Source organism: Zootoca vivipara, chromosome 4, assembly GCF_965207765.1.
Source record: "Zootoca vivipara chromosome 4, rZooViv2.hap1.1, whole genome shotgun sequence".
NCBI lineage: Eukaryota > Metazoa > Chordata > Lepidosauria > Squamata > Lacertidae > Zootoca > Zootoca vivipara.
Window position 1 is genome coordinate 39,501,612 of NC_142587.1, and position 25,218 is coordinate 39,526,829.

At 45.1% G+C, this 25,218-nt stretch overlaps 1 protein-coding gene and 1 non-coding gene across 3 annotated transcripts in view; one reads left to right on the forward strand and one right to left on the reverse strand.

The window, feature by feature from the left end:
- The first annotated feature begins 2,627 nt into the window (after nucleotides 1–2,627).
- PPEF1 (protein phosphatase with EF-hand domain 1) overlaps nucleotides 2,628–25,218 on the forward strand; it is a 52,208-nt gene continuing 29,617 nt past the window's right edge. The window contains exons 1-3 of one of the 2 annotated variants that reach the window (XM_060273513.2): nucleotides 2,628–3,183; nucleotides 15,017–15,076; nucleotides 18,923–19,142. In XM_060273513.2, coding sequence (XP_060129496.1) covers nucleotides 19,091–19,142 — 52 coding nt within the window. In that variant the 5' untranslated portion in view covers nucleotides 2,628–3,183; nucleotides 15,017–15,076; nucleotides 18,923–19,090. Of the gene's footprint in view, nucleotides 3,184–14,429; nucleotides 15,077–18,922; nucleotides 19,143–25,218 lie in introns of those variants that run through there. The other variant, XM_060273514.2, reaches the window with a different exon arrangement.
- On the reverse strand, nucleotides 3,342–3,414 carry TRNAV-UAC (transfer RNA valine (anticodon UAC)). Its single transcript has one exon. It is a non-coding gene; the product is annotated as a tRNA-Val (tRNA).

Genomic DNA, 25,218 nt, shown 5'->3' on the forward strand with positions numbered 1-25,218 from the left:
TTGCTTAAGTTTGCCAAGTCTCGTATCTACAAATTCTGGCAAAAGGATTTACAAAGATTTGTTTGGCAGGGGAAGAAACCAAGAATAAAATATAAAATATTGGTAGACAAGACAGAAAGAGGCGGATTCTCCATGCCAGACTTGAAACTATACTTTGAAGCGTCATGTCTCTGTTGGATAAAAGAATGGATAACATTGGAAAATACGGACTTGTTGGATTTGGAGGGATTCGACAACAGAGCAGGTTGGCATTCATATCTATGGTATGATAAGAAAAAAACCCATAAAGGATTTACGAATCATGTGATAAGAAGATCGCTATTCGAAGTATGGGAAAGAAATAAAGCCTTGTTAGAGACTAAGACGCCATGGTGGATCTCACCAATGGAAGTGATCATAGTGAAAAAAGTGAATATGGAAGGTGAGAGACCAACATATGAAAATTTTTTAAGACAATCGGAACAAGGTTGGAAATTGAAACCGTATGAAGAGGTTAAAGTATACTTGACGAGTTGGTTGCAATACCATCAAATTAATGATGTATTTGTGAAAGATAAAAAAATTGGTTTTGAGGAGAGAAGGTCCAAATTTCAAACAGAGTTGCTAGGGGGCAGAACAAAATTGTTGTCCAAAATGTACAACTTGCTGGTAGAGTGGTATACTAAAGATGAGTTGACGAAAGAGGTAATGATAAAATGGGCTAAGGATTTTGGGCATAATATTGAATATGATGCGTGGTTGAAATTATGGAACCAAACAATAAAATTTACAGCATGTACTGCTTTGAAAGAGAATGTTTGGAAGATGATGTATAGATGGCATTTAACTCCAGTGAAATTAGCAAAAATGTATAGAATGAGTAACAGAATGTGCTGGAAATGCAATGAAAAGGAAGGGGACTTTTATCATATGTGGTGGAAATGTGAAAAGGTTAAAGGATATTGGGAAATGATATATAATGAACTGAAAAAGATATTTAAGTATACCTTTCCGAAAAGACCAGAGGCCTTTCTGTTAGGACTGATAGGCCAAGAGATAACTAGGGAGGACAGTACCCTTTTTTTGTATGCGACAACCGCGGCGAGGACACTATTAGCCCAAAAATGGAAGACCCAGGACTTACCGACAATTGGAGACTGGCAGACAAAGATGATTGAATATGTAGAACTAGCGAGACTGACTAGCAGGATTCGAAACCAGAGGGAGACAAGGTTTCTAAGGGATTGGAGTAAATTTGTGGATTATATGGAAATGAACTGTAAGGGTTTGAAGACACTTGCAGGCGTGAAATAAATCCTACGAATTGATTCTAAGATTAGATACAAAGGAACTGCGAGATAAGAATTGATTAGAAAACCTTTTGAGGGGAGGGAGGGAAGTCAAGCTCGGCGGAGCATGTTTTTGGTTAAGAATAATAAGATTGGTTAAAAGAGTGATGTATGTATTTTGAATGTTTGTTTGTTTGTTTGTTTTGTATAATGTCTTAAATGTGTTTATTTGGAAAATCTAATAAATAATTATTAAAAAAAAAAGTCTCGTATCTACAAATTCAGATCAGCCATGGGTAGGGTTGTCTGGATTATTATTATTTTTTAAATAATTTTGATTAAAGATTATTTTGCATTTTGGTTGTGATCCTTGTATAATTGTTCTTCATTCCAAAGGCAGAGATACCTGTCTTACTTCAGTACGGTTCTTAATTCAGTAGCAACTGTGTAGACTTGCCTGTCGTTCTTTTCAGCATATATAGTATGATCACATATGACCACAATGTGCCATTTTGTCACAAAACAGTCCCAGATGAAAAATGATCCATGCCACACAGCTTGACCCTCCCTGCAATCCAGCCTCCTTACTCCAATCTATTTTTAAACCTCTGTATCATCATGAAAACAGATCACAACTGCATTTTGCGGCACTGGAGCGTTGCGTAAATATAAACACAGGCACACGACTGAGCTAACCTGATTTAGGAAAATTTCTTCCTTCAGGCCCATTCACAAAGAATCCCTAAAGAATTAGAGAAACACAGTCTTGCCACCTTCAGTTCTAGCAGAGTGCTGTTCTTTAAAGAAGAACACTTGAAGCTACCATACAGTGAGAAAAATACAAATCTAAAAAAAATCCAGAGAGCAAAGGGCAGTGATGTCATGTGAAGGGACGCTGAGCGAACGCGTGTTGTGTGTTTCCTCAAAAGCATGAGGAAAGGGCCTTGGTCCCTTTATAAAAGCGTGTTTAGGGCTGCAGCAGCCTCACTGATTTTAAAATGCAGAGCCTGGTGCAGCACTATAGTTTTCAATCAACCTGTCCGCCCCCTCCCCCTCCCCCCTCCCTCTTCTTCCCAGGAATACGTGATCTTATGAAACAGGGAACACCCAGAGCAGCTTCTCCTTGGCGCATCCGCGTGGGACGCGCCTCCTGCGAGCTTCCTCGCCTCCCCCGCATCTTTGTCGAGGCTGCTCTGCATTTCTGCCGCAGAGCCGAAGCGTGGGCGGCGGCGGCAGCGGCGGCAGCAGCAGCCATGCAATGCAATGATCGCAGGCGCGAGCAGAACTGCGCTGCTTTCGGCCGCCTCCAGCTAGTTCCTTTTAGGGGTGCGATTCCCTTGGCAACCCAGAGGAACGCGCGGCCCGGGGGAAGGCCAGGGATCGCGGCGTGCGCCAGCTTTTGCCTGCAGCCAACTCATCAGTCTCTCTCTACATGCTATTTTCCTAACCCCACTTTGCATGGGTGTAATGTGAGCGCAGTGCTCCCGCAGCCTACATGGCTGCCGGTGGGATTAGGAAATCAGGAGGAAAGAGTAGTAGCATCATGAAGCGTGTTTGCGTTTCCACACGTTACAACTGCAATGCAGTTGCGTGTCCACCCGTGGGGGGAAGATCGAGGGGCGTCGCCGTCCAGTGTAGAAGCTGCTTCTCTTCCCTCCCACGTATGCTCTTAGTTCTTCCCCCTCCGCCAGCCCTTTCGATGGCACCTGGGACGGGTGGGAGTCTGCAATGATAAACGCGGCCCCTCCTTATGGTTGCTGGAGGCGTAAGGAAGAATCTTACTGCGATTGAGCGTTTGGGCCCCCTAACCAGCCTTTGTTGAACGTCACGGGCCGTGGCTGAAGAAGAAGTGGTGTTGATCGAGGGTGCCCCTGAGCGCGTACAGAGTGCCTCCCCCGCGCCATTCTTAATACCGGTAAGCGCAGCCTACGCTTGGGTGCATTCTCCCGGGGCGATTCAGATTAAGGAGAAGGCGGGACAGAGGCTCCCTGAGTTCCGCTCAGTTGAGCAATCCATTTACCTTTTTTGAATGCAAATACTGTAATTATGAGAGAGAAAGAAAAAACAACTTAGTGGTTCCACTGGGGCTCGAACCCAGGACCTTCTGCGTGTAAAGCAGACGTGATAACCACTACACTATGGAACCGTCACGACGGCTCCCTTTCCCGCCAATCTCCTTCTTCGCGGTGTCGGCCGTTTCCTGCTCTGTCGTTGGCTTCGCCCAGTGCAAGCGGAGACGCGCCGGGAGGAGGAGGAGGGGCTGCGTTTCCGCGGCAATGCAGAGAAGGGAAAAAAACAGGGTTTGCCTTAAGTTACTTCCACGTATGAAATGTTTGTTTCTTTTCCTTACTCCGCTGCCAACATAAATCAAGGAAAGAATTACGATTGTTGCTCACGGTCCCAGGGATGATTGCTGTGATAATTGGGGTTAGATTAAAAAAAGAAAAAGCCGCCACGGTCGTGCAGGTCTACCGGTATCGGTATCCGAATAGTAATATTATTTAGCAGAGCAAGCCTAACCGGGTCTACTCGGAAGTAAGTCCCCTGGAAATTAATGGGTCTTACTCCCAGGTAAACGGGATTAGGGCTGCAGCCTTCATCTTGTCTTCGGTAGTTCTGGCTTGAGTCAAAAACAAAACTAATTGCACTTTCCTTCCTCATTGCAGCATATTCAACACAAGTTTGGTTTTGGAGTCATTTAGCAAATTAGCCACTCCTTGCATTTCACAATTTGGAAAAAGAAGAAAAGGGTGTGTATCAATGCAATGCAATCTATATACAGTAAGCTTAATATGAAGATCAGAGGGTGGGCCTTTACATAATACAAAATGAGAACACAAAATACAAAACAAAACCATTAACTGCCCCCATAACACCTTTAAAATAGCATAGAATGTTTAATCAGCCAAAGGCTTGGTTGAAAAGGAATGTTTTTCACCTGGCGCCTAAAGATATGTAATGAAGACACCAGACAAGCGTCCCTGGGGAAAGCTTTCCACAAACGGAGCCACTGCAGAAAAGGCCTTTCTTGCCTTGCCACCCTCCATACCCCTTGTGGAGTGGGCACATGAAGAAGCCCCAGAAGATGATTGCAGGGTCCAGGTCAACTCATATGAGAAGAGGTTCTTGAGGTATTGGCACTGTTGAATTCTGCACTAACTTTCAGGTCTTAAAGGTGCAGGATCTTCTGAGCAAGAAAGGATCCTGAATCTTTTATAAGCTACCGGTACTAACCATTAGGAAGTGGGGCTGCCCTACTGACTCTGAAGGGGCTTTGCCATCTAGTGCAGAGCTTTCAAAACTTTTCATGCTGGTGACACTTTTTAGACTTGTATCATTTTGCGACACAGTAATTCAGTTTTACTAGCAAACCGGAAGTTTAACATTTCCAGCCCTGGGAGGGGCGCGGGGAGCGTTCATGCGACACACTAACACATGCAATACGTAGTTTGGAAAACTCTGATCTAGTGGAATGGAGAATATCATCTCAGCTGCTTCACAGAAGGAATAATCTTTCTGTTTGACCCATATTGGAAAACCTGGGATACAGGTATAGTTTAGATTGCCTGCTCCTGAAATACCACATGCTTTTATTCCCAGTTATACATTCATGAAAAGGCCTACTGATATGGACTAAGTGAAGAAGAAGAGAGATGTAGGTGTATGTATATTTATAATACCTCTGCCACATCTGTTTAAAACTACTTGACTAGAATAAAACAAACATCATGAATTGGGGGTCCGTCACTCTTAATCCCCTTAGAACTTTATAATATTGAACCCAGTGCTACCACATAACTTGCACACAGTATATGTACTAACGTTATAATAAATTTGCAAAAAATAAAAAAATATATGATTCTGATCTGGAATAAAATATAAAGGGCAGTGGTGAATGTACCCCAACAGACCCTACAGTATTCAGACTAGATTTCCGTCTAATTACTCTTCAGGTTGGGACCCAGGTGGTGCTGTGGTTAAACCACAGAGTCTAGGGCTTGCTGATCAGAAGGTCGGCAGTTCAAATCCCTGGGACGGGGTGAGCTCCCGTTGCTTGGTCCCAGCTCCTGCCAACCTAGCAGTTCGAAAGCACGTTAAAATGCAAGTAGATAAATAGGAACCGCTACAGCGGGAAGGTAAACGGCGTTTCCATGTGCTGCTCTGGTTTGCCAGAAGCAGCTTTGTCATGCTGGCCACATGACCTGGAAGCTATACGCCGGCTCCCTCGGCCAATAATGCGAGATGAGCGCGCAACCCCAGAGTCGGTCACGACTGGACCTAATGGTCAGGGGTCCCTTTACCTTTACCTTACTCTTCAGGTTACAGACGTTTCAGGTTACAGACTCCGCTAACCCAGAAATAATAATAATAATAATAATAATAATAATAATAATAATAATAATAATTTATTATTTATACCCCGCCCATCTGGCCGGGTTCCCCCAGCCACTCTGGGCGGCTTCCAAAAAAACAGAAATTCTAAAATACAGAAATCCATCAAACATTAAAAGCTTCCCTAAACAGGGCTGCCTTGAGATGCCTTCTAAAGGTCTGGTAATTGTTCTCTTTGACCTCTAGTGGGAGGGCATTCCACAGGGTGGGTGCCACTACCGAGAAGGCCCTCTGCCTGGTTCCCTGTAACTTGGCTTCTCGTAATGAGGGAACCGCCAGAAGGCCCTCGGAGCTGGACCTCAGTGTCCGGGCAGAACGATGGGGGTGGAGACGCTCCTTCAGGTATACCGGACCGAGGCCGTTTAGGGCTTTAAAGGTCAACACCAACACTTTGAATTGTGCTCGGAAACGTACTGGGAGCCAATGTAGGTCTTTTAGGACCGGTGTTATGTGATCTCGGCGGCCGCTCCCAGTCACCAGTCTAGCTGCCGCATTCTGGATTAGTTGTAGTTTCCGGGTCACCTTCAAAGGTAGCCCCACGTAGAGCGCATTGCAGTAGTCCAAGCAAGAGATAACTAGAGCATCCACCACTCTGGAGAGACAGTCAGTGGGCAGGTAGGGACTCAGCCTGCGTACCAGATGGAGCTGATAAACAGCTGCCCTGGACACGGAGTTGACCTGTGCCTCCATGGACAGCTGTGAGTCTAAAATGACTCCCAGGCTGCGCACCTGGTCTTTCAGGGGCACAGTTACCCCATTCAGGACCAGGGAGTCCTCCACACCCGCCCGCCTCCTGTCCCCCACAAACAGTACTTCTGTCTTGTCAGGATTCAATCTCAATCTGTTAGCCGCCATCCATCCTCCAACCGCCTCCAAGCACTCACACAGGACCTTCACCGCCTTCACTGGTTCTGATTTAAAAGAGAGGTAGAGCTGGGTATCATCAGCATACTGATGGACACCCAGCCCAAACCCCCTGATGATCTCTCCCAGCGGCTGCATATAGATGTTAAAAAGCATGGGGGAGCACTCATCCCCCACCACCACTTTCTGAACACGGCCCAGGAGGAAGGAGCGGAACCACTGCATGACAGTGCCCCCAGCTCTCAAGCCCTCTAGACGGTCCAGAAGGATGTTATGGTCGATGGTGTCAAAAGCCGCTGAGAGATCCAGCAGAACAAGGAAACAGCTCTTACCTTTGTCCCTAGCCCGCCGGAGATCATCGACCAGTGCGACCAAGGCAGTTTCAGTCCCATGATGAGGCCTGAATCCTGACTGGAAGGGATCCAAATGGTCCGCTTCTTCCAGGCGTGCCTGGAGTTGTTCCGCAACCACTCGCTCAATCACCTTTTTTTTTTTTGAACATACTTTTTATTAATTTTACAAAATACAAAAAAGCAAAAAAAAAAGGTACATACTTAAACCCCTTTTCCACCTCCTTCCTACCCACCCACATGGGTCCTCCCCTGCCACAGAAGTATCCCATGTATGTGAACAGTCAGAGATGGTCCATTTTATGCTTGGGTTTCTGTCCTCCCCCCCCTCCCCTGACCCCAAAGCCCCCCCCTGCCACCAGGGAGCTCCAGCAAACCAGGGCAGTACGCAGGAGGACATCCATCCAACCATCTATTGTCATACCAAAAAAAAAAAAGAGAAAAATAGAAATAGAAAAAAGGGGGAAAAAAAAAGAAAGAGCGAAAAAAGAAAAAAGAAAAAACAATACAAAACAAAAAAATTTTCTTGCATTCATAGTTGTAAAACCATATTTTGTTGGCTTCCCCTCCCCCCCCTTCCCCGGTTTTCATCCCTTTTTTATCATCTGCAACAGTTTCTTACTTTATAAAAATACACCTTTGCATCTTATACAACTTATAAATCAATTGTTAACATTTTCATCTAATATTCAAATCACTGAGAAATCAAACTCCCATTTTCTCTTCCCGTGCCTAATTTTTTGTTTTTTCTCCCTCTATAAGCCTCCATATTTTCACATTTTCCAAAATCCATTCACTTTTAAAACTATAACTATTCTCAATTTAACCTTACATCCCCGATTGCCGGCTTCCCCCCCCAATCCAGCAAATTCCAAAATCAGCAGACCAGTTATAAACCTGTTAATCCATCCTTAATCACAACATCACTTTCCCTTCACCCCACCCCCTGTTTACAGTCTTTTGTCATCCAGGCCACCATACAGGACCCCTGAATTTCTTCTCTTCTCTGCATATTTTTTCCTTCTTCCCTGTGGGCGTTCTGGAGTTCCAATGATACCAATCGTGCCCCCCTCAAAAGCAGGGCACTCCATCCAACTTTTTGTAGAGTAGAGTCATCATTTTTTTCGTGGTGTGCTTCATTTTGTGTTGAATCATCACAATCCTCATCTTCTTCTTTTCCTTCCCCATCATTGTCATTCTCACATTCATCTTTTTCAGTGTCCAAAGCTTCATCTCCTAAAAAATCATATTCCGCCATCACCTCCTGGAATTTTTCCTGTAACTCTTGCCGTCGTGTCTCCTCTTGACATAACTCTATTCTTGTTTCCCACATTAAGGTCAAAACAGACCGCTGGAACTCAGGGGAACACTTTTTTGTTGACATATTTCAGTCCTGCCAAGGTCAAAACTTGTCACGTGGGGTGGAATATGATCACAGTTTATTTTTCGACTCCATTTTAACAAGCTGGCTGCATTCTTCAAGTCTTATTAACAATAAAGTTCGAACTCACATTTCACAAACACTTAAGCCAAAAAAGAGATTCCACAAAGTCCAGAAATACAAAGTGAAGTAAAATTTGACTCATAAATCCTGACAACTCACTGGGTTGTCTGGGCTGCCGGCTCCCGAGTGGAAAGGTTTTTTTTCTTAGGCTGTACCTCTTATTGCAGAGCAGTCATAAACCGCAGTCTCTCTCCCCTTTTCACCCTGCATCAAAGGGGAGATTCTCTTTGATGCCTTTGAGGGATCCTTTGAATTGTAAATCTTCTGTTTATGGCCTCGGGTTTCTATTTACTGTCTCTTTTGTTGCCGTGGGGGGGGGTGGCTTCCTCTTTTCTCCCCTCTCTCCCAGATCCAAATTGTTTTATAATAATCCAAATCATGAGGTTACTTACAGTCTTTTCCAATCATTTTATTTTCGGAAGAATCCAGCGCTCTCCGCCTTCGGCTTGAAGCTTCTCCCTGCTAGAATAACGTTGCCGCTCAAAATGGCCCCCGCGACTTCTACCCTCCTCGCTCCGGAGCTCTTATTAGAGCTAGCCGAAGAGTTGGGGAGTCCGGATTGGGTCTGTGCCGAGCAAATTGCCCTCGGGACGCCCTTCCCGAGGTTCTAAGGGGCGCAGCGTCGCTCTCGCTGCCCTCCCCACTCCTAGCAGAGACGGGCCGTCTCGGAGACGAGACGAAGCCCCGCCGATCGACGCTGGCGCTGAACCCGGAAGCCCTCGCTCAATCACCTTGCCCAAGAATGGAAGATTTGAGACTGGGCGATAGTTGGCCATATTGGCCGGATCTAAAGATGGTTTTTTAAGAAGCGGTTTAATAACCGCCTCTTTCAGCGGGTCTGGGAAGGCTCCCTCATGGAGAGAAGCATTTACCAACCCGCGAAGCCCATCGCCCAGCCCTTCCTGGCTAGCTTTTATAAGCCAGGATGGGCAAGGATCAAGGAGACAGGTGGTTGGTTTCATTTGTCTAAGCAGCCTGTCCACATCCTCGGAGGTAACAGATTGAAATTGATCCCACAAAACTTGACTAGACAGGACTCTAGCACTCCCCCGCCCCGGCCCTGCTCCCACGGTGGAGTCTACCTCTTCCCGAATCTGAGCGACTTTATCTGCAAAAAACTTTGCAAAATCATTGCAGGAGATCATGTGGCCCTTACTGGGCCCGGATGGAGCAGGTGGTTCCGCTAAATTGCGAACCACCTGGAAGAGTCTCCTGCTGCTGTTTTCTGCAGATGCGATGGAGACGGTGAAGAAGGTCCTCTTCGCCGTCGCCATTGCCACTTGGTAGGCTCGAAGTTGAGCTCTAGCCCGTGTCCGGTCTGATTCAAAATGAGTTTTCCGCCACCGGCGCTCTAGCCGTCTCAACGACTGTTTCATTGCCCTCAGCGCCGGGGAAAACCACGGGGCTGTCCGGGCTCCATGCAATCTGAGAGGGCGCTTCGGAGCCAGACAGTCAATAGCGCTGGTTAACTCCGCATTCCAGCGGGCCACCAGGGAATCAGCTGAAAGGCCATCGACATGGGATAAAACATCCCCTACCACTCTTTGGAAGCCAATTGGATCCATTAAGTAGCGGGGGCGGACCATCCGAATCGGTCCCACCTCCCTGCAGAGGGGAAGGGTTGCGGAGAAGTCCAGTTGCACCAGAAAGTGATCTGACCATGGCACTTCTTTTGTTTCGCTTTTACTTAATGTCAGATCACCAACATCCATAGAGGTAAACACCAAGTCCAAGGCATGTCTGCGGCTATGAGTTGGGCCAGACTTATTCAGGGACAGCCCCATGGTGGCCATGCTTTCCACGAAGTCCCGAGCGGCTCCTTGTAAGGTCGTGTCGGCATGGATGTTAAAATCCCCTAAGACAACCAAGCTAGGTGTCTCCAGGAGCACATCCGACACGACCTGAAGCAGCTCGGGCAGGGAATCCTTGGTGCAGCGGGGAGGTCGGTACACCAAAAGGAATCCTGTACTGCCTCTATTGCCCAACTTCCAGAACATGCACTCAGAGAACTGGGTCTTCCCAATAGGACGCCTGGTGCAAACTAATGACTTCCTAAAAATCACTGCAACCCCCCCTCCCCGCCCAGATGGCCTGGGTTGCTGTGCATAAGAGAAACCTGGTGGGCAAGCAGCGCCAAGAACGGGCCCATCGGCTTCCTCCAACCAGGTCTCTGTCACACATGCCAGGTCAAATCCTCCATCCACAATCAGGTCGTGAATGGCGGTGGTCTTATTCATCATCGACCTGGCATTGCACAGCAGCACCTTCAGGTCATGTGGGTATCCCTTGCCTATTCCAATATCCGTCCGGTCAGGACCAGACCTGGAGGCAGGGATAGTCCTCAGACAACGACTAAGTCTGCCTCCTCGGTAATGACATGGTCTGGTCTTAGCGTAACTCCTCCTCCTACCCGTGACCACTGAGATCGGTTGTTCCAGTGCACACCCCCCTGTGGAATCTGCCCCAGCCATTTTGCTTGCTGGGACCCCCTCCCGGGCAGCCCTGACCCCTCCCCTTAAAAACAAAATAAAACCTCTGTAAAAAACAGCAAAGAACTCAACAAAAGAAGAACACAAAAAAGACAATAAAACAATAAAACCAAAAACAATAAAAATTACAAATACACTAAAATTTAACAGATTCCCACACCCAACTAAAAATCCCTCCCACCTACCACCCCAAAAAAGATAAAAACATAAAAAATTCTTTAAAAAGCATTTTAAAAAGAACTCTGTGCTGTTTCAAGTTCCCCTGGGCAGCACCAGCAGCAGAGCAGCGGCAGCAGTCCTTTATGAGGCCTTCCAGGCCCCGCCCTAGACCAGGTGGAAGGAGGCAGGGACAGGGCCTGTGGGCACTCACAGCAGGAAGAGTCCTGGGCAGCAGGTTCTTGGGTTAAGAACTTTGCTTCAGGTTAAGAACTTTGCTTCAGGATGAGAACAGAAATCACACGGCGGCGGCGGCGCGGCAGCAGGAGGCCCCATTAGCTAAAGTGGTGCTTCAAGTTAATAACAGTTCCAGGTTAAGAACAGACCTCCAGAACGAACTAAGTTCGTAACCCGAGGTACCACTGTACTGGTATATTTAAAAAAAGAGGTGTGAGGGCTCAGACAGGGTCCTAGAGTCTTCTTGTCTGCTTCTCAAAGCTAGGCAAGCACTTGCCAAGCTTTGGGAAGGAGATAGGAGGGCTTTAGGGCCCTCCCAAAGCCTCTTGCCTCCTTTTGAAAGATGGCTTAAGCTGGCCTTGCGAAAACTAGACGGAGAGTGTCAAATGTTGGTGTTGCACCATATTACCTAGATATGCCACTGGCTGGAGACCTTCTTTATACCTAAAGTGTAAAATTAAAGTGTCTAGTCCCTGTCAGTGGATGGATGGAGAGTGGATGCCTAAGAAAAAGGAAAGCACATCCCTCAGGCTTTTATATCTTGCTACCTACCCCATGACAAACCTAGACAGCATCTTAAAAAGCAGAGACATCAACTTGCCGACAAAGGTCCGTATAGTTAAAGCTATGGTTTTCCCATTGGTGATGTATGGAAGTAAGAGCTGGACCATAAAGAAGGCTGATCGCCGAATAATTGATGCTTTTGAATTATGGTGCTGGAGGAGACTATTGAGAGTCCCACGGACTGCAAGAAGATCAAACCTATCCATTCTTAAGGAAATCAGCCCCGAGTGTTCACTGGAAGGACAGAGCCTGAGGCTCCAATACTTTGGCCACCTCATGAGAAGAGAAGACTCCGTGGAAAAGACCCTGATGTTGGGAAATATTGAGGGCACAAGGAGAAGGGGACGACAGAGGACGAGATGGTTGGACAGTGTTCTCAAAGCCACCAACACGAGTCTGAACAAACTGCGGGAGGCAGTGGAAGACAGGAGTGCCTGGCGTGCTCTGGTCCATGGGGTCACGAAGAGTCGGACACGACTAAACAACTAAACAACAACTCTTCCTACTGATAACCAATAACAATAGTCAAACTAGAACTGAAATGAGAAGCATTAGTTACAATGATTTAACAATCATCTCCACGCTACCCACATATGTGGATAAAAGTGCTATAAAATCCTCAGGAGCAATAAATGTGCTTAATAGCAGATATTGTTGGAATGCAACAACATAAAACGCAGTACCCCGAAGGACGAGATCTGTTGAGATACTATTTTGCTCCAGTTTACCTTTGAAGCAGATTATGGTGTTCTGTCAGCAGAGGGCTGTCAATCCTCGTTGAGAGTGGAGAAGCCACTTGTTACCTTGGTGCTCACCTTTCTCTAAATAAGGTGGTGAAGATATATGAGACTCTTGCTGCACTGTCCCGTGTGTGTGTATATATATGACTACTGTATGTCAACTAAAGCTGTGGGGTAGTGGAGCCGGTTATGTTTGTGCATGCATGAAGAATTAAAAACAAACAGACTTTCCAGGGCTCAGAGGCAGCAGGAATAACGGAGGCCTGCCATAATTACAGCCATATTGGGAGTAATGGCAGCGGCATGGCTCAGTGGTAGAGCATCTGCTTTGCATGCAGAAGATCGTAGGTTCAATCCCTGGGATTCCCTGCTTGATATATTGGGAAGCCACTGCCCATCACATGGAGAACCCTGATGGACCAACCGTCTAACTCAGTACAAGGAAGCTTCTTATATTCTTTCAACAGCGTATAAAATCGCTTAATTCTAAGCCTTGTCCTTTATGATTGGTATTTGATAGCTGCTACAGTTTGCCAGTCCATCTTTTGCCTTTGCCTGGTTCCTTTTTCATGCTGTCTTAATGAGAAGAAGCTTCCAAATTGCTGCCCACCAAAATGATCATGTTTCTTTTATTTATTTTTTATTTATTTATTTTTTCTTCAGTCCTCGGGGAGTGATTTTTTTTTAAAAAAACAAAAAAACCCCTCATGAATCATGAAATTCTTCAGGAGAGATAAAAAGAATAGCTGTACAAACATAGTATTACTATTTTTTTGTTTACTCTCTCTCCTATCCTGTCATTGCTTTTAAAAAGCACTTTCTGCACTTACTAAACTGATGACCCTGAAAGAAGAATGCTGCAATGTCGGTTATGAATTTCAGGTTTAGCAAATAGTATAAAAGGTTTTGAATTTGTTCAAATGATGTAGAAACCATTTCTACTCAAGGAGACACATGACCATGATCTGCAGCAATATTTCACATCCCCAACAGCACTGATAATCTTTTTAATAAGCAGGGATTCTCTGTTTAACAGCTGCAGGATGAGTCGACACCAGTACTATGCCTTCTTCCATCACTACATTGCCAAGCTGGTGGAAAACCCACCTGTTGACCTCTGCCTGCTATGCAGATGTTAATGGCACAAAGCGTTTGCTAACAGGTGTGTTAAGCCTAATGTAACTTGCTTTGTCAGGTTACCATATTGGGTCAACTGACTCTTGGACCACAAGGCAGAACTTTGTATGATGTGCATGAGTGGTACTCCATTTAATAAAAGTTACCATAAATGTTTTAGAATCTAATGTGCATTCATTTGGCCAATGTGTAGAAAACACATGTCTAAAGCTGAATAAGCACTAGCTTTTTCTTGTTTCAATGTACATTTTGTTCCCAATGACTGGCATCTATGACCAGTCTGTATATATTTTGCACTCACTGTGTTAAAAGCATACACACGTTAGAAATACATGTATGATTCTCTGGTGTGGGCTGTCTGCTCCATCTCATAAAGTAGGTATGTTTGATGTCAGCAAAGACCTGTTGCTGCATCAGACTGGCATGACTACCACTCTGGAAATGGAGAGAGAGGAAACTAAATTCACTGCTGTTTCCTCAGGTTGCATGTTATCATGATCCCCTTTGTAGGCAACCTGAGATGTAGCTGAAGTCTTCACCTTTTTCTTGTTCTCATTATCTACCACAAAGGTAGACTGACATGTATCGATTAGTCCAAACAGTCAAGTAATAGATTTTTTTGACTCAAGGAAACTTCCTAAGTTGCATTCACTGTTTATTCAAATAGAACTGGCCCTTTAAGCCATATGGACTTTTAAAATTGTGTTGATGATATATATCATTCTGTTGCTTTTAGAAACTGAAGGCTTTATGATGTGGTGGTATTGTGTGACAGAGTAAGAGACTTGCAGATTTCTTTTTGTTCCCTCATTGTTTTCCCCCCTTCTAATGGTCCTCAGAAGCTCATTGAGAAGATGCTGTGGAAATGACCAGGCTACCCGGGTACTGAGTATTAAATGGTCTCTGAAAATTCTATTAACTTGTAGTATGACCTGCATTGTCTCTGTCCCATCCCCCACCTTTATAAATCTAGTGCCTCTTCCAATGCCTTACCAAATGCTTTATCTTATGCCATAATGCTAGTTTGTGGTTCATTATTACTATAATGGCTGTTGCTGAGAAGCAGTTTCCAATACGAAGCAGATAACTTTAGCCATCCACTTATCTGCCTGAGATTGAGAGAGCCTGGTAACAACATAGGTTTCTCCAATACATCATTGTGCCTGCACTGCTGTTCGTAGCTGCAGAACACAGCTCTTATTTCTGGCTAGAATCTTCTATCTGCATAACTGTAAGAGGAGCACAATTGTGAACCACCGAGAAGGAAGCTGGAATGCCCATTGATTTTATATCACGTCCTGTACCCTCTGCCCAGGAAGAAAGCTTGTTTACAACACCTAGTAAACCTCTCTGCTGATGCAATGGAAGACATAAGGTAATTTCTTTGTGTACCTTTGTTTTGGTAGATATATTTTAACCATTTGTTTTTTATTTCTAAATCAATGTTGTGGAGAGAAGCAGTGCATGATGTAACAGAATGCCATTGCCGACACGCTTCTTTGCAATTAAGCCCATCTAAATAAAATTTAGTTACATCTAAATAAATAAAAATTCTAAATAAGTACAATCATTTATGATCCATAGTTTGAGCCTGGATAAATCCTTGATTTTATTTATTTTCAGCCTTTCCTAAGATCACAGACTCCAGAGTCACATATCAATTGCCTTTAGTTTATTAGGGTTTTGTAAACACCATTTTATGTGGGGTAGAACTAGATTAAATATTAAGCTGCCCACACATTCTTTCTGCCTGTTCATGTCCAGAGATATTGGGTGGCTAGAGGACAGAACTGTACATTTAAAAACTGTGCAGAAGGAGGAGTTGTGGCAGGTAAAACTTGTCGTGACACAACACCAAGGTGCTGAGGGATGTTAGACTCCTGAGAATTTCCTCTTCTGTGCACAGGTCTGTTAAAGATACATGATCCCTCTTATCTGCTGCATCTGATCACCCTTCTCACGGTGTTGGTGTTGCAAAATAAAACTACAATTTCCCTTTAAAAAGAATTTGAAATCCCAGCACTCCAGTCTCCAGAATTGTGTTAAATGTAGTATTGGATCCACATATGGGGTATTCACATATTTCCTGAACAATACATACCGGTAGTTCTTTCATGTAATGCATATTAATTGATTTCCGTCTGCACCATTCATTTATTTTCTAACAACCCTTCTGCAAACATGGAATTATTTTTCTCCTTTATTTTCTATCAGGGTAGAGTGGGAAAACCATAGCCCCTTAGGAAATCACTTACCTTTTAGTCATCCTCTAAAAACCAGAGGCATATTTTTAATTCTCCAGTTTCAGCATAGACTTGGTCTTGAGTAAGGATGGGTAAATCTTGTTTCAGTTTCTTGATTTTTAAGTTCAGCTCAGCACATTGCTGCATCAGTTTGTGATTTATTTATTTTTAAAATCCTTGTGGAAATTCATCAGCATTTTATTGTGTACATCTCCCATTATGCACATTTTTTTGCAAGCAGATTCTCCTAATGTAGCACATTTTGTATGCTATTTTCGCTAATATGCTTTGTACACATGCTCTTGTTTGAGAACTGCAACACAACATTGGGGAAACTCTACATTTTGAAATATACCTGTATTTGTTTGCATATTGTTTTGGTAAGTACAAATTAGGAAAGTTTCCTTTCAATTATGAACCGAACTGAATCTCTTCCCCTTGAGTATAACTTCCTAAACATGAGTATCATTTGACTCTCATGCTCCCAACTTTGCATTTCATTTGTTTTCCTATTACACTTCCCTTTGTTACACACACACACCACTTTAGCACTGAATATTTTTCATATCTAAAATGAGTAAAGTTGGGACTCAGGCTTGCCTGGAAATCAGACTTCCTTTGCTTTAAAATTTTCTTCTAGCCAACTAGGATAGCTCAGTTGGTAAGGCACAAGACTTCATCTCAGAGTCATGGGTTTGAGCTCCATGTTGGGCAAATTTTCCTGCATTGTAGGGGGTTGGACTAGATGACCCTTGTACCTTCCAACTCTACGATTCTATGTACTGAATCCTGTAGTGACCATAGGGTTGCCAGACTCAATAGAGGACAGACCTTCTGTGCCTTTAATTGCCCTGCTCTCTTTTGAGTCTGGAAACCTTAAAGAGAAACCAGCAGACCCTTTGCTTGGAAATTAAACAAAGGGTCTGCTGTTTTCTCTTTAAGGTTTCCAGACTCAAAAGAGAGCAGGGCAATTAAAGGCACAGAAGTCCTGTCCTCTATTGAGTCTGGCAACCCCAAGTGACCAGTAGGTGAGAAACTGCACGTGCTCTGTTGCTGTCTCTTCAATAATATTCAAGGAATGAGTATAAGATTCAAAATAGGTTCAAGACAAGGCAGTTTGTAAGTACAAACGAGGGCTGGGCACAAATGCCTTTCAGATTTCCCCACCCCATTTGTGGAAAGAGAGATGGTGGGAGGGGACTAACTTTTCCCAGGGAAAACAGAAATTTTCCACTAGTAAGGTTAACTAATTAGCAGTGTTAGTAGGTCAGCGTCTTTCTTTTGTCCTAAAGTTGTTTCCCCCACCACCACTGCAAGTGGCTGCAGTAATACCTGTGTTGGCAACCTGACTACCATTTTGCATCTTCCACAATGCCGGATGTGTTGTGATCATTCCCTGGATATGTGTGTGTATGTGTGACCAGAAAAAAATGACCTTTTTCTAGATGAGGGTGGGAAAAAGGAAGTACCGGTACTCTGAAATCTTGGCCAGATTTTGATAAATGTGGACTTAGTTCTAGGCCAAGGAGTGGGATTGCTACTGCCCCACCTAGTGAGACAACAGCTTAGCTTAGCTCCTACCTCCTGTTTCTTCTCAGATTCACCTATGAAAGCCCTTCTTATCAACCATGACAATTAAATAAGTACCTATATGTTTAGAGAGATAATACATTTGTATGCCAATGAGAGACAAATACTGAAACTAGGAGCCACCATCTTCTGTTTGTTCTTCCCTGCATGCTTTGATTGTCAGCTGATCCTCTTCTGCTCCAGATGGCTCCCTGCATTTAAAGGGTTCCCAATTGTGGTAGGAATTCTGAGTACCTCCACCTAACACACACTTCCGATCTTTGGGTAGACTTTGAGTACATGCCCCTAATGTCCCCCACTTTAAATGCACCCACATTGAATGCCTAAATTGGACTTCCCTCCCTCTCCCTCTCCCTCTCCCTCTCCCTCTCCCTCTCCCTCTCCCTCTCTCTTCCTTCTCCTTAGTGTTGCAGTGCTGATGGTGGTATTACTTAAAAGCATTAGAACAGACTTGCATAATACATCTAGAAGCTTCCCCCCACTTGACACCATCCCTATTTTGAAATCATTTTCATCTTGCTTTTGTCCGTCTGCTTGCCTAGTAATTGTACTGCCTGAGCTAGACTGCAGAAAGGCCTTGTGCATTTTGAAAAGCAAGCAAGCAAACAAACAAACAACAAGGTTTAATTAGCATCCTTTTGCTTCTTTTCATTTCCTTTGTTTAACATCCTTATGTTTCTGGCTACCTGATTTATAGCGGACATGGCAGCATGATGTGTGTGTTTGTGCTCAACCTTTACTTACATGTATTTTGAGCCTGTAAATCAGCATCACTTTGTCACCCTGTCCCCAAGATCAATGTTCCTGATGTATTATGGTGCTTTAGATTTTCCCGCAGATGCCTCTCGCCATTCTGCCTATACTTCAGCAACTCTGGGTCTGGTAGTTCTTGACATGGCATGTGACACATTGGGGAAGCACCAGTCTCTCTGTTTCTACAGGTGTAACTGCACAAGCCCACTCCCTTTTGTTCTAGAGAAGCACCCAGGCCAGCAGCTCACTTTTCAGAATATTGCGTGTTCTCTTCTAACGTGGCTTCTGATTGGCTCCATCAAATCTCACGAGATAGACACATTGATGCAATGATATAGGTTTCCACAAATATCCTCGAGTGTGATTTACAATTGTGCCCAATGTTTTCCACTAGAATGTGGCTGCTTATTCTGGATTAGATCCCTTTGGGTCTCATTCCTTACTGGCCCACCCCATAATGCAGGATTCCCAGTCAGGAGTGCTTGGCCAACAGCACCAAAATCTGGAACAGTGTGCTTAGTGTTTACTGGCAAATCTCTGCACTGCCTTCAGCCGTGCATAGATAACCTGGTTAATTATTTCTGCTGCTCAGCACTTTAGTGGCTAACAATATGGTATCTATTTTTGTCATGCAGTCTTCTCTGTTATTCGGGCCAATGGAAGGTGTAGTTTTCTCTGGGAATCGTTTACTGTTGCATATTGAGATGAATATAAGGACGGCATGGTTGGCAACGCTGATGGCTTGAAGAAAACCATCGCCCATGAGGAAATATTAAATCAGCACCCCAGTCTCAACTGAAGTCATGGGATGTGCCACTTCTATTACAACGAGGCAGGTGAACAAATCCGAAAGAGGTAAATAACCTGTGTGTGGTCTTTCCATTCTCTGATGTGATACTTAAACAAGCTTATTGTGGTGTGCATTAATTTGGAAGATACTGATTGTAGGTTGGACCATCCCAGGTGGTTCTGCTGGAGGACACACTATGAAGAAGACTCAAGAAGATGTTGAGATAATATAGCCACCGGTTGTTCTATGTTTAAAGAACCTCTCCCAACCTGGTTCCCCTCCATATGGTTCTAACTGCAATTTCTTTCAGCCTTTGCCAGTATATATCTACTTGCTAGAACTGATGAGAGTTTAGTCCAAACCATATGGGACGAGGCTGCTTTAAAGCATCAAACCTTGGTCCCTATTTTGAGAGTCTTGGTGCAAAAGGGCATAATGTATACTGTATTAACATCTCTTATTGCTCTCCCAAATGTTTGGCCAGGGTGTTTCTTACTATCTTGACAAGAAAGGTTTGATTAAGAGAACCTTAACAGACACGGTACGTTTCCAGTACGTTTCCTGTGACATGCAGGGGATGTTTGAGAAGACTTGAAGGTTTAAGAGACCAGCAAGCTATAGTTTTATATTTTCAATGCTTTTCTTAATGTATGGAACTCCTTCTCCTGGAACTCCTTCTTAACTGCTAATAATAATAATAATAATAATAATAATAATAATAATAATAATAATAATAATTTATTATTTATACCCCGCCCATCTGGCCGGGTTCCCCCAGCCACTCTGGGCGGCTTCCAACAAAACAGAAATTCTAAAATGCAGAAATCCATCAAACATTAAAATACAGAAATCCATCAAACATTAAAAGCTTCCCTAAACAGGGCTGCCTTGAGATGCCTTCTAAAGGTCTGGTAATTGTTGTTCTCTTTGACCTCTAGTGGGAGGGCATTCCACAGGGTGGGTGCCGCTACCAAGAAGGCCCTCTGCCTGGTTCCCTGTAACTTGGCTTCTCGTAGCGAGGGAACCGCCAGAAGGCCCTCGGAGCTGGACCTCAGTGTCCGGGCAGAACGATGGGGGTTGAGACGCTCCTTTAGGTATACCGGACCGAGGCCGTTTAGGGCTTTAAAGGTCAACACCAACACTTTGAATTGTGCTCGGAAACGTACTGGGAGCCAATGTAGGTCTTTCAGGATCGGTGTTATGTGGTCTCGGCGGCTGCTCCCAGTCACCAGTCTACCTGCCGCATTCTGGATTAGTTGTAGTTTCCGGGTCACCTTCAAAGGTAGCCCCACGTAGAGTGCATTGCAGTAGTCCAAGCGAGAGATAACTAGAGCATGCACCACTCTGGAGAGACAGTCAGTGGGCAGATAGGGACTCAGCCTGCGTACCAGATGGAGCTGATAAACAGCTGCCTTGGACACAGAGTTGACCTGTGCCTCCATGGACAGCTGTGAGTCTAAAATGACTCCCAGGCTGCGCACCTGGTCTTTCAGGGGCACAGTTACCCCATTCAGGACCAGGGAGTGCTCCACACCTGCCCGCCTCCTGTCCCCCACAAACAGTACTTCTGTCTTGTCAGGATTCAATCTCAATCTGTTAGCCGCCATCCATCCTCCAACCGCCTCCAAGCACTCACACAGGACCTTCACCGCCTTCACTGGTTCTGATTTAAAAGAGAGGTAGAGCTGGGTATCATCAGCATACTGATGGACACCCAGCCCAAACCCCCTGATGATCTCTCCCAGCGGCTGCATATAGATGTTAAAAAGCATGGGGGAGAAGACAGAACCCTGAGGCACCCCACAAGTGAGAGCCCAGGGGTCTGAACACTCATCCCCCCCACCACTTTCTGAACACGGCCCAGGAGGAAGGAGCGGAACCACTGCATGACAGTGCCCCCAGCTCCCAAGCCCTGTAGACGGTCCAGAAGGATGTTATGGTCGATGGTGTCAAAAGCCGCTGAGAGATCCAGCAGAACAAGGAAACAGCTCTTACCTTTGTCCCTAGCCCGCCGGAGATCATCGACCAGTGCGACCAAGGCAGTTTCAGTCCCATGATGAGGCCTGAATCCTGACTGGAAGGGATCCAAATGGTCCGCTTCTTCCAGGCGTGCCTGAAGTTGTTCAGCAACCACTCGCTCAATCACCTTGCCCAAGAATGGAAGATTTGAGACTGGGCGATAGTTGGCCATATTGGCCGGATCTAAAGATGGTTTCTTAAGAAGCAGTTTAATAACCACCTCTTTCAGCGGGTCTGGGAAGGCTCCCTCATGGAGAGAAGCATTTACCAACCCGCGAAGCCCATCGCCCAGCCCTTCCCGGCTAGCTTTTATAAGCCAGGATGGGCAAGGATCAAGGAGACAGGTGGTTGGTTTCACTCTTCCAATGTATATGAAGCCTGGAATTCTTGCAATTACAGTAAGGGTATTCAGGAATATCCAACAAGTTGCTTGGGCATCTGACTACTAGCCAGGATCTGAATATCTTTGGGGCAATTCTCTCCCTCTAAATTAGACTCAACGGAGGTTCATGGGAAGAGGGAAAGAAAAGCAAACACTTACCAATTTCAGGGTGCAAAAATTATAGAGTGCCTTTTAGAAACATCATTTCCAATGAGCCATTGTTGGGGGTGGGGATGGACCTAGGAAAACTGCCACCACTTGCAAGGGCAGCAAAACAAAAGCTCATGGTTTTGTTTGTTTGTTTTAAACAGCCACTACCTATAATGTCCCATAATCATTAGTCATTGAGAAAAGGTCCACGTATCTTTCCATTCATCATTTATGTTTGAGAAAGCCTGGGTTGAATTCGGGATGAGAAGTAAAAAGGAAAGGAAAATTCTCCACTGTGAAATTGGCCTTAGCTGAGAACTCCATGCCATCACTCAAAGGTTTTATTCTACTCTGCCATCAGCATCTCTTGTTTTGGTTGCCCCCATCAAAACAGATTCCCCATCTGGATACCGTTGCTTAAAATCCCACCAGGAGACAGATATTTGTACCTTGTGTAGAACAGAAAAGCAAGTCTTTGTGGAAGGAAGACAAATTGATGCATAGAATTGGATTGCAGGGCCTGTCTTAGACTCAGCTAGGCCTGAAGTGACAAACACAGACGTCAATCCCGTTTCTCAGCCATCAGATGGATTGGAACCACACTCGCAACTTTTCATGGATTACGTCAAGTCAACATCAATCATCTACATCAGGGGTGGCCAACTCCCAAGAGACTGCGATCTACTTACATAGTTAAAAACTTGCTGTGATCTACCCCCTTTTGGGGGGTTCAGGTCAAAGTTGTTGAGCTTTTTTGGGGAGGAGGAAGGCCCGTTTTTAAGGCATTCAGATCAAAGTTGTTGTTGAGCTTTTTTAGGGAGAAGGAAAGCGCCATTTGGGGGGGGGTACAGGGCAAAAAAATTGAGCTTTTTTTAGGGGAGCCAAAGTTGTTGAGCTTCTTTGGGGGGAGCCAGTGATCTGCCATTGATCTACCACAGGCGTCCAGTGATCTACTGGTAGATCACGATCTACCTGTTGGACATGCCTGATCTACATCAATCCTGTTTCAGTTCAGCAATGCCATCTCTCTCATACACTTTCCTGTATCTCTTCTGCAACATCCATTTGTTGCTTCTGCCATAGCAAATAGATTCTGGAAATATTGACTGTTCCTTTCGGGAATAGCCTTGACTGATGTCATTGATTCTAAGTCTCTAGAGTTTCAATTAATTGTCTTAATAACAAAGCAACACTTCTACCTGAGTGAGAATTGCAATAATCAAATCAGGAGCTGTGATCAGTGTGATGTTCCTGTGCCAGGGCTCACATCGAAAGGCAGGCTACTACTTGTTTAATATCATAAGATCTATGAATCTCTCAGTAGCTTATTTTGGACCTTATAGCACACAGTTTGCCTGGAGCTGAATCTAACTTGATGTGCAATTCTTAGGCACTAATATGGTGGTGCTATTAAAATACTATGAATGCATATTTTATAGGTAAACAAATGTTTTAAATTTTGAAAAATCCAAAAATAATTATCTACAACAATTTTTTTGACAAGTTGTACTCAGAAGCTTCTGCATAAAATAGTATTTTACAACTGTGTGCCTATTGTATAATAAAATTCATTTTTTTTATTTTAAACTAGCTGACCCGGCCACGCATTGCTGTGGTTCTTTCCTGTGATCCCCCCCACCCTGTCACGATCCATGACGTATCCTGCCCCTCCTCCCTCCACCCCGGCTCATCCCTGTGTTTCCGTAGGATACCCTTCCCTCTGTTGTCCCTGGGGAGTGTTGGCCCCTCCCCCCTGTATCTCCATACCTTGGCCCCCACCCTTCGAAAAGGAACTGGTAGGTTCTGGGTTCTATTTCCCAGCATGCACTTTTGTCTGAACCCTCTGTTGTTCCTGGGGAGTGTTGGCCCCTACCCCCGGTATCTTCCTACATTGGCCCCCGTCATTGGAGAAGGAGTTGTCAGTTTCTGGGTTCTATTTCCCAGTATTTACTTTTGTCTGAGCCCTCTGTTGGCCCCTCCCCCCTGTATCTCCATACATTGGCCCCTGCGAACGAATCGTGAACATTTCTATATATTTAGATTAAGGATAGGGGATGATGATGTGCCCTGGGACCCAGAATACTTAAAGAATCCCAACCGGGGGGGGGGGGATCAAATAGCGAAGGCCCATAGCCCCGTAGCAACAGACAGGCCCAGACAGAAGGAGGGGGGGTCATATGGGCCACTTGGGGCGGGCCTCCGAATCTAAAGGGGCCCTCGGTCAGCATATTCGCAATCAGTAAAATGAGAAAAGTAACCAAAGGGTTTAAAAAAGGGCCACATTATCTACCTGGCCTGGGCAAGGGGAAGGTAGGGGATTGTAAATGGGGTGGGGGTGGCCACTGCAAATATATGAGGACTTAAACTGGGGAGAGAAAGTGAATGGTTTTTTAAAAAAAACAAAACAAAACACAGAGGCTTACAATCAGTTGTTTCTCCTAAAATAAGACATACCCATAAAATAAGCCATAGCAGGATGTCTAAGCATTTGTGCAATATAAGCCATACCCCAAAAATAAGACATAGTTATCGGCGCAATTCTGGAGGGCCCCAAGGAAGAGGCAAGGCTGGACGCGTAATAAAAAATAAGACCTCCCTTGAAAATAAGCCAATGTGGGTTTTTTTTTAGGAATAATAAATATAAGATGGTGTCTTATTTTTGGAGAAACATGGTAAAGCCTAAGTTAAAAGGGGCACGACTGCCCTTACTTAAAATGGCCACCGGAGCCTCGCATGTGACACAACGCCCACTAAATTATAAAGCGAAAACCCCATGCTGTGCCCCCAAGTGTGTGTTAGGAGAAATGATGAACAACTGCCTAATGCTGCCAGGCGTTTATTAATGCAGCCGCCGGGAGAGGCTTGGGGCTTGGGGTGGAATAGCTGTTTTGGTGGTTGCAAGGCCTCGTGGCAGAGGCGGGGTTTGTGGGTGTGGTGTGTTGTTGTGCGTAATCCCTGTGACTGGCCCCATGTGTCCCGATCCATGATCTATTCAGTTTGTGTCCCCCCCCCCTCCATGACCGGCATATCTCAGGACGTTTTGAAGGATGGTATTTATTTGCTGTGCCCCCAAGTGCGTTGATGAGGGTTATCTATCCCCCCACCCTACGTCAGCCCATGACCTATTTGGGCTCCTCCTCCCACCCAGGGCTCCATTTGGGATAGTATTTAATGGGCTGTAGACCTGAGGCCTAGTATGTAAAATGGAGCCAAGGCCTCCTGTTTTACAGGATCTCGTGGCAGAGGCGGGGTTTGTGGGTGTGTTGTGTTGTTGTGCCTTATCTCTGTGACTGGCCCCATGTGTCCCGATCCATGATCTATTCAGTCCCCCCCCCCCCATGACTGGTGTGGTAGTGTTGCTAAATGGTAAAGTAAAAAACCCTTGCCGTGCAGGGGACTACAAAAATCAAAGGCTGTGGTGTGGCCTGTGCCACCACCCCCCCCCCAGGCAGGCCCCAACCTCCACTTGACAATGTTGGTTTTTTGGTGGGTTTTTTTTGGGGGGGGAGGGTTAGTGGTGCTAAATGGTAAAGTAAAAACCCCTTGCCATGCCCCCAAGTGTGTTGTTATGGGTTCCCCCCCCCCCGAGC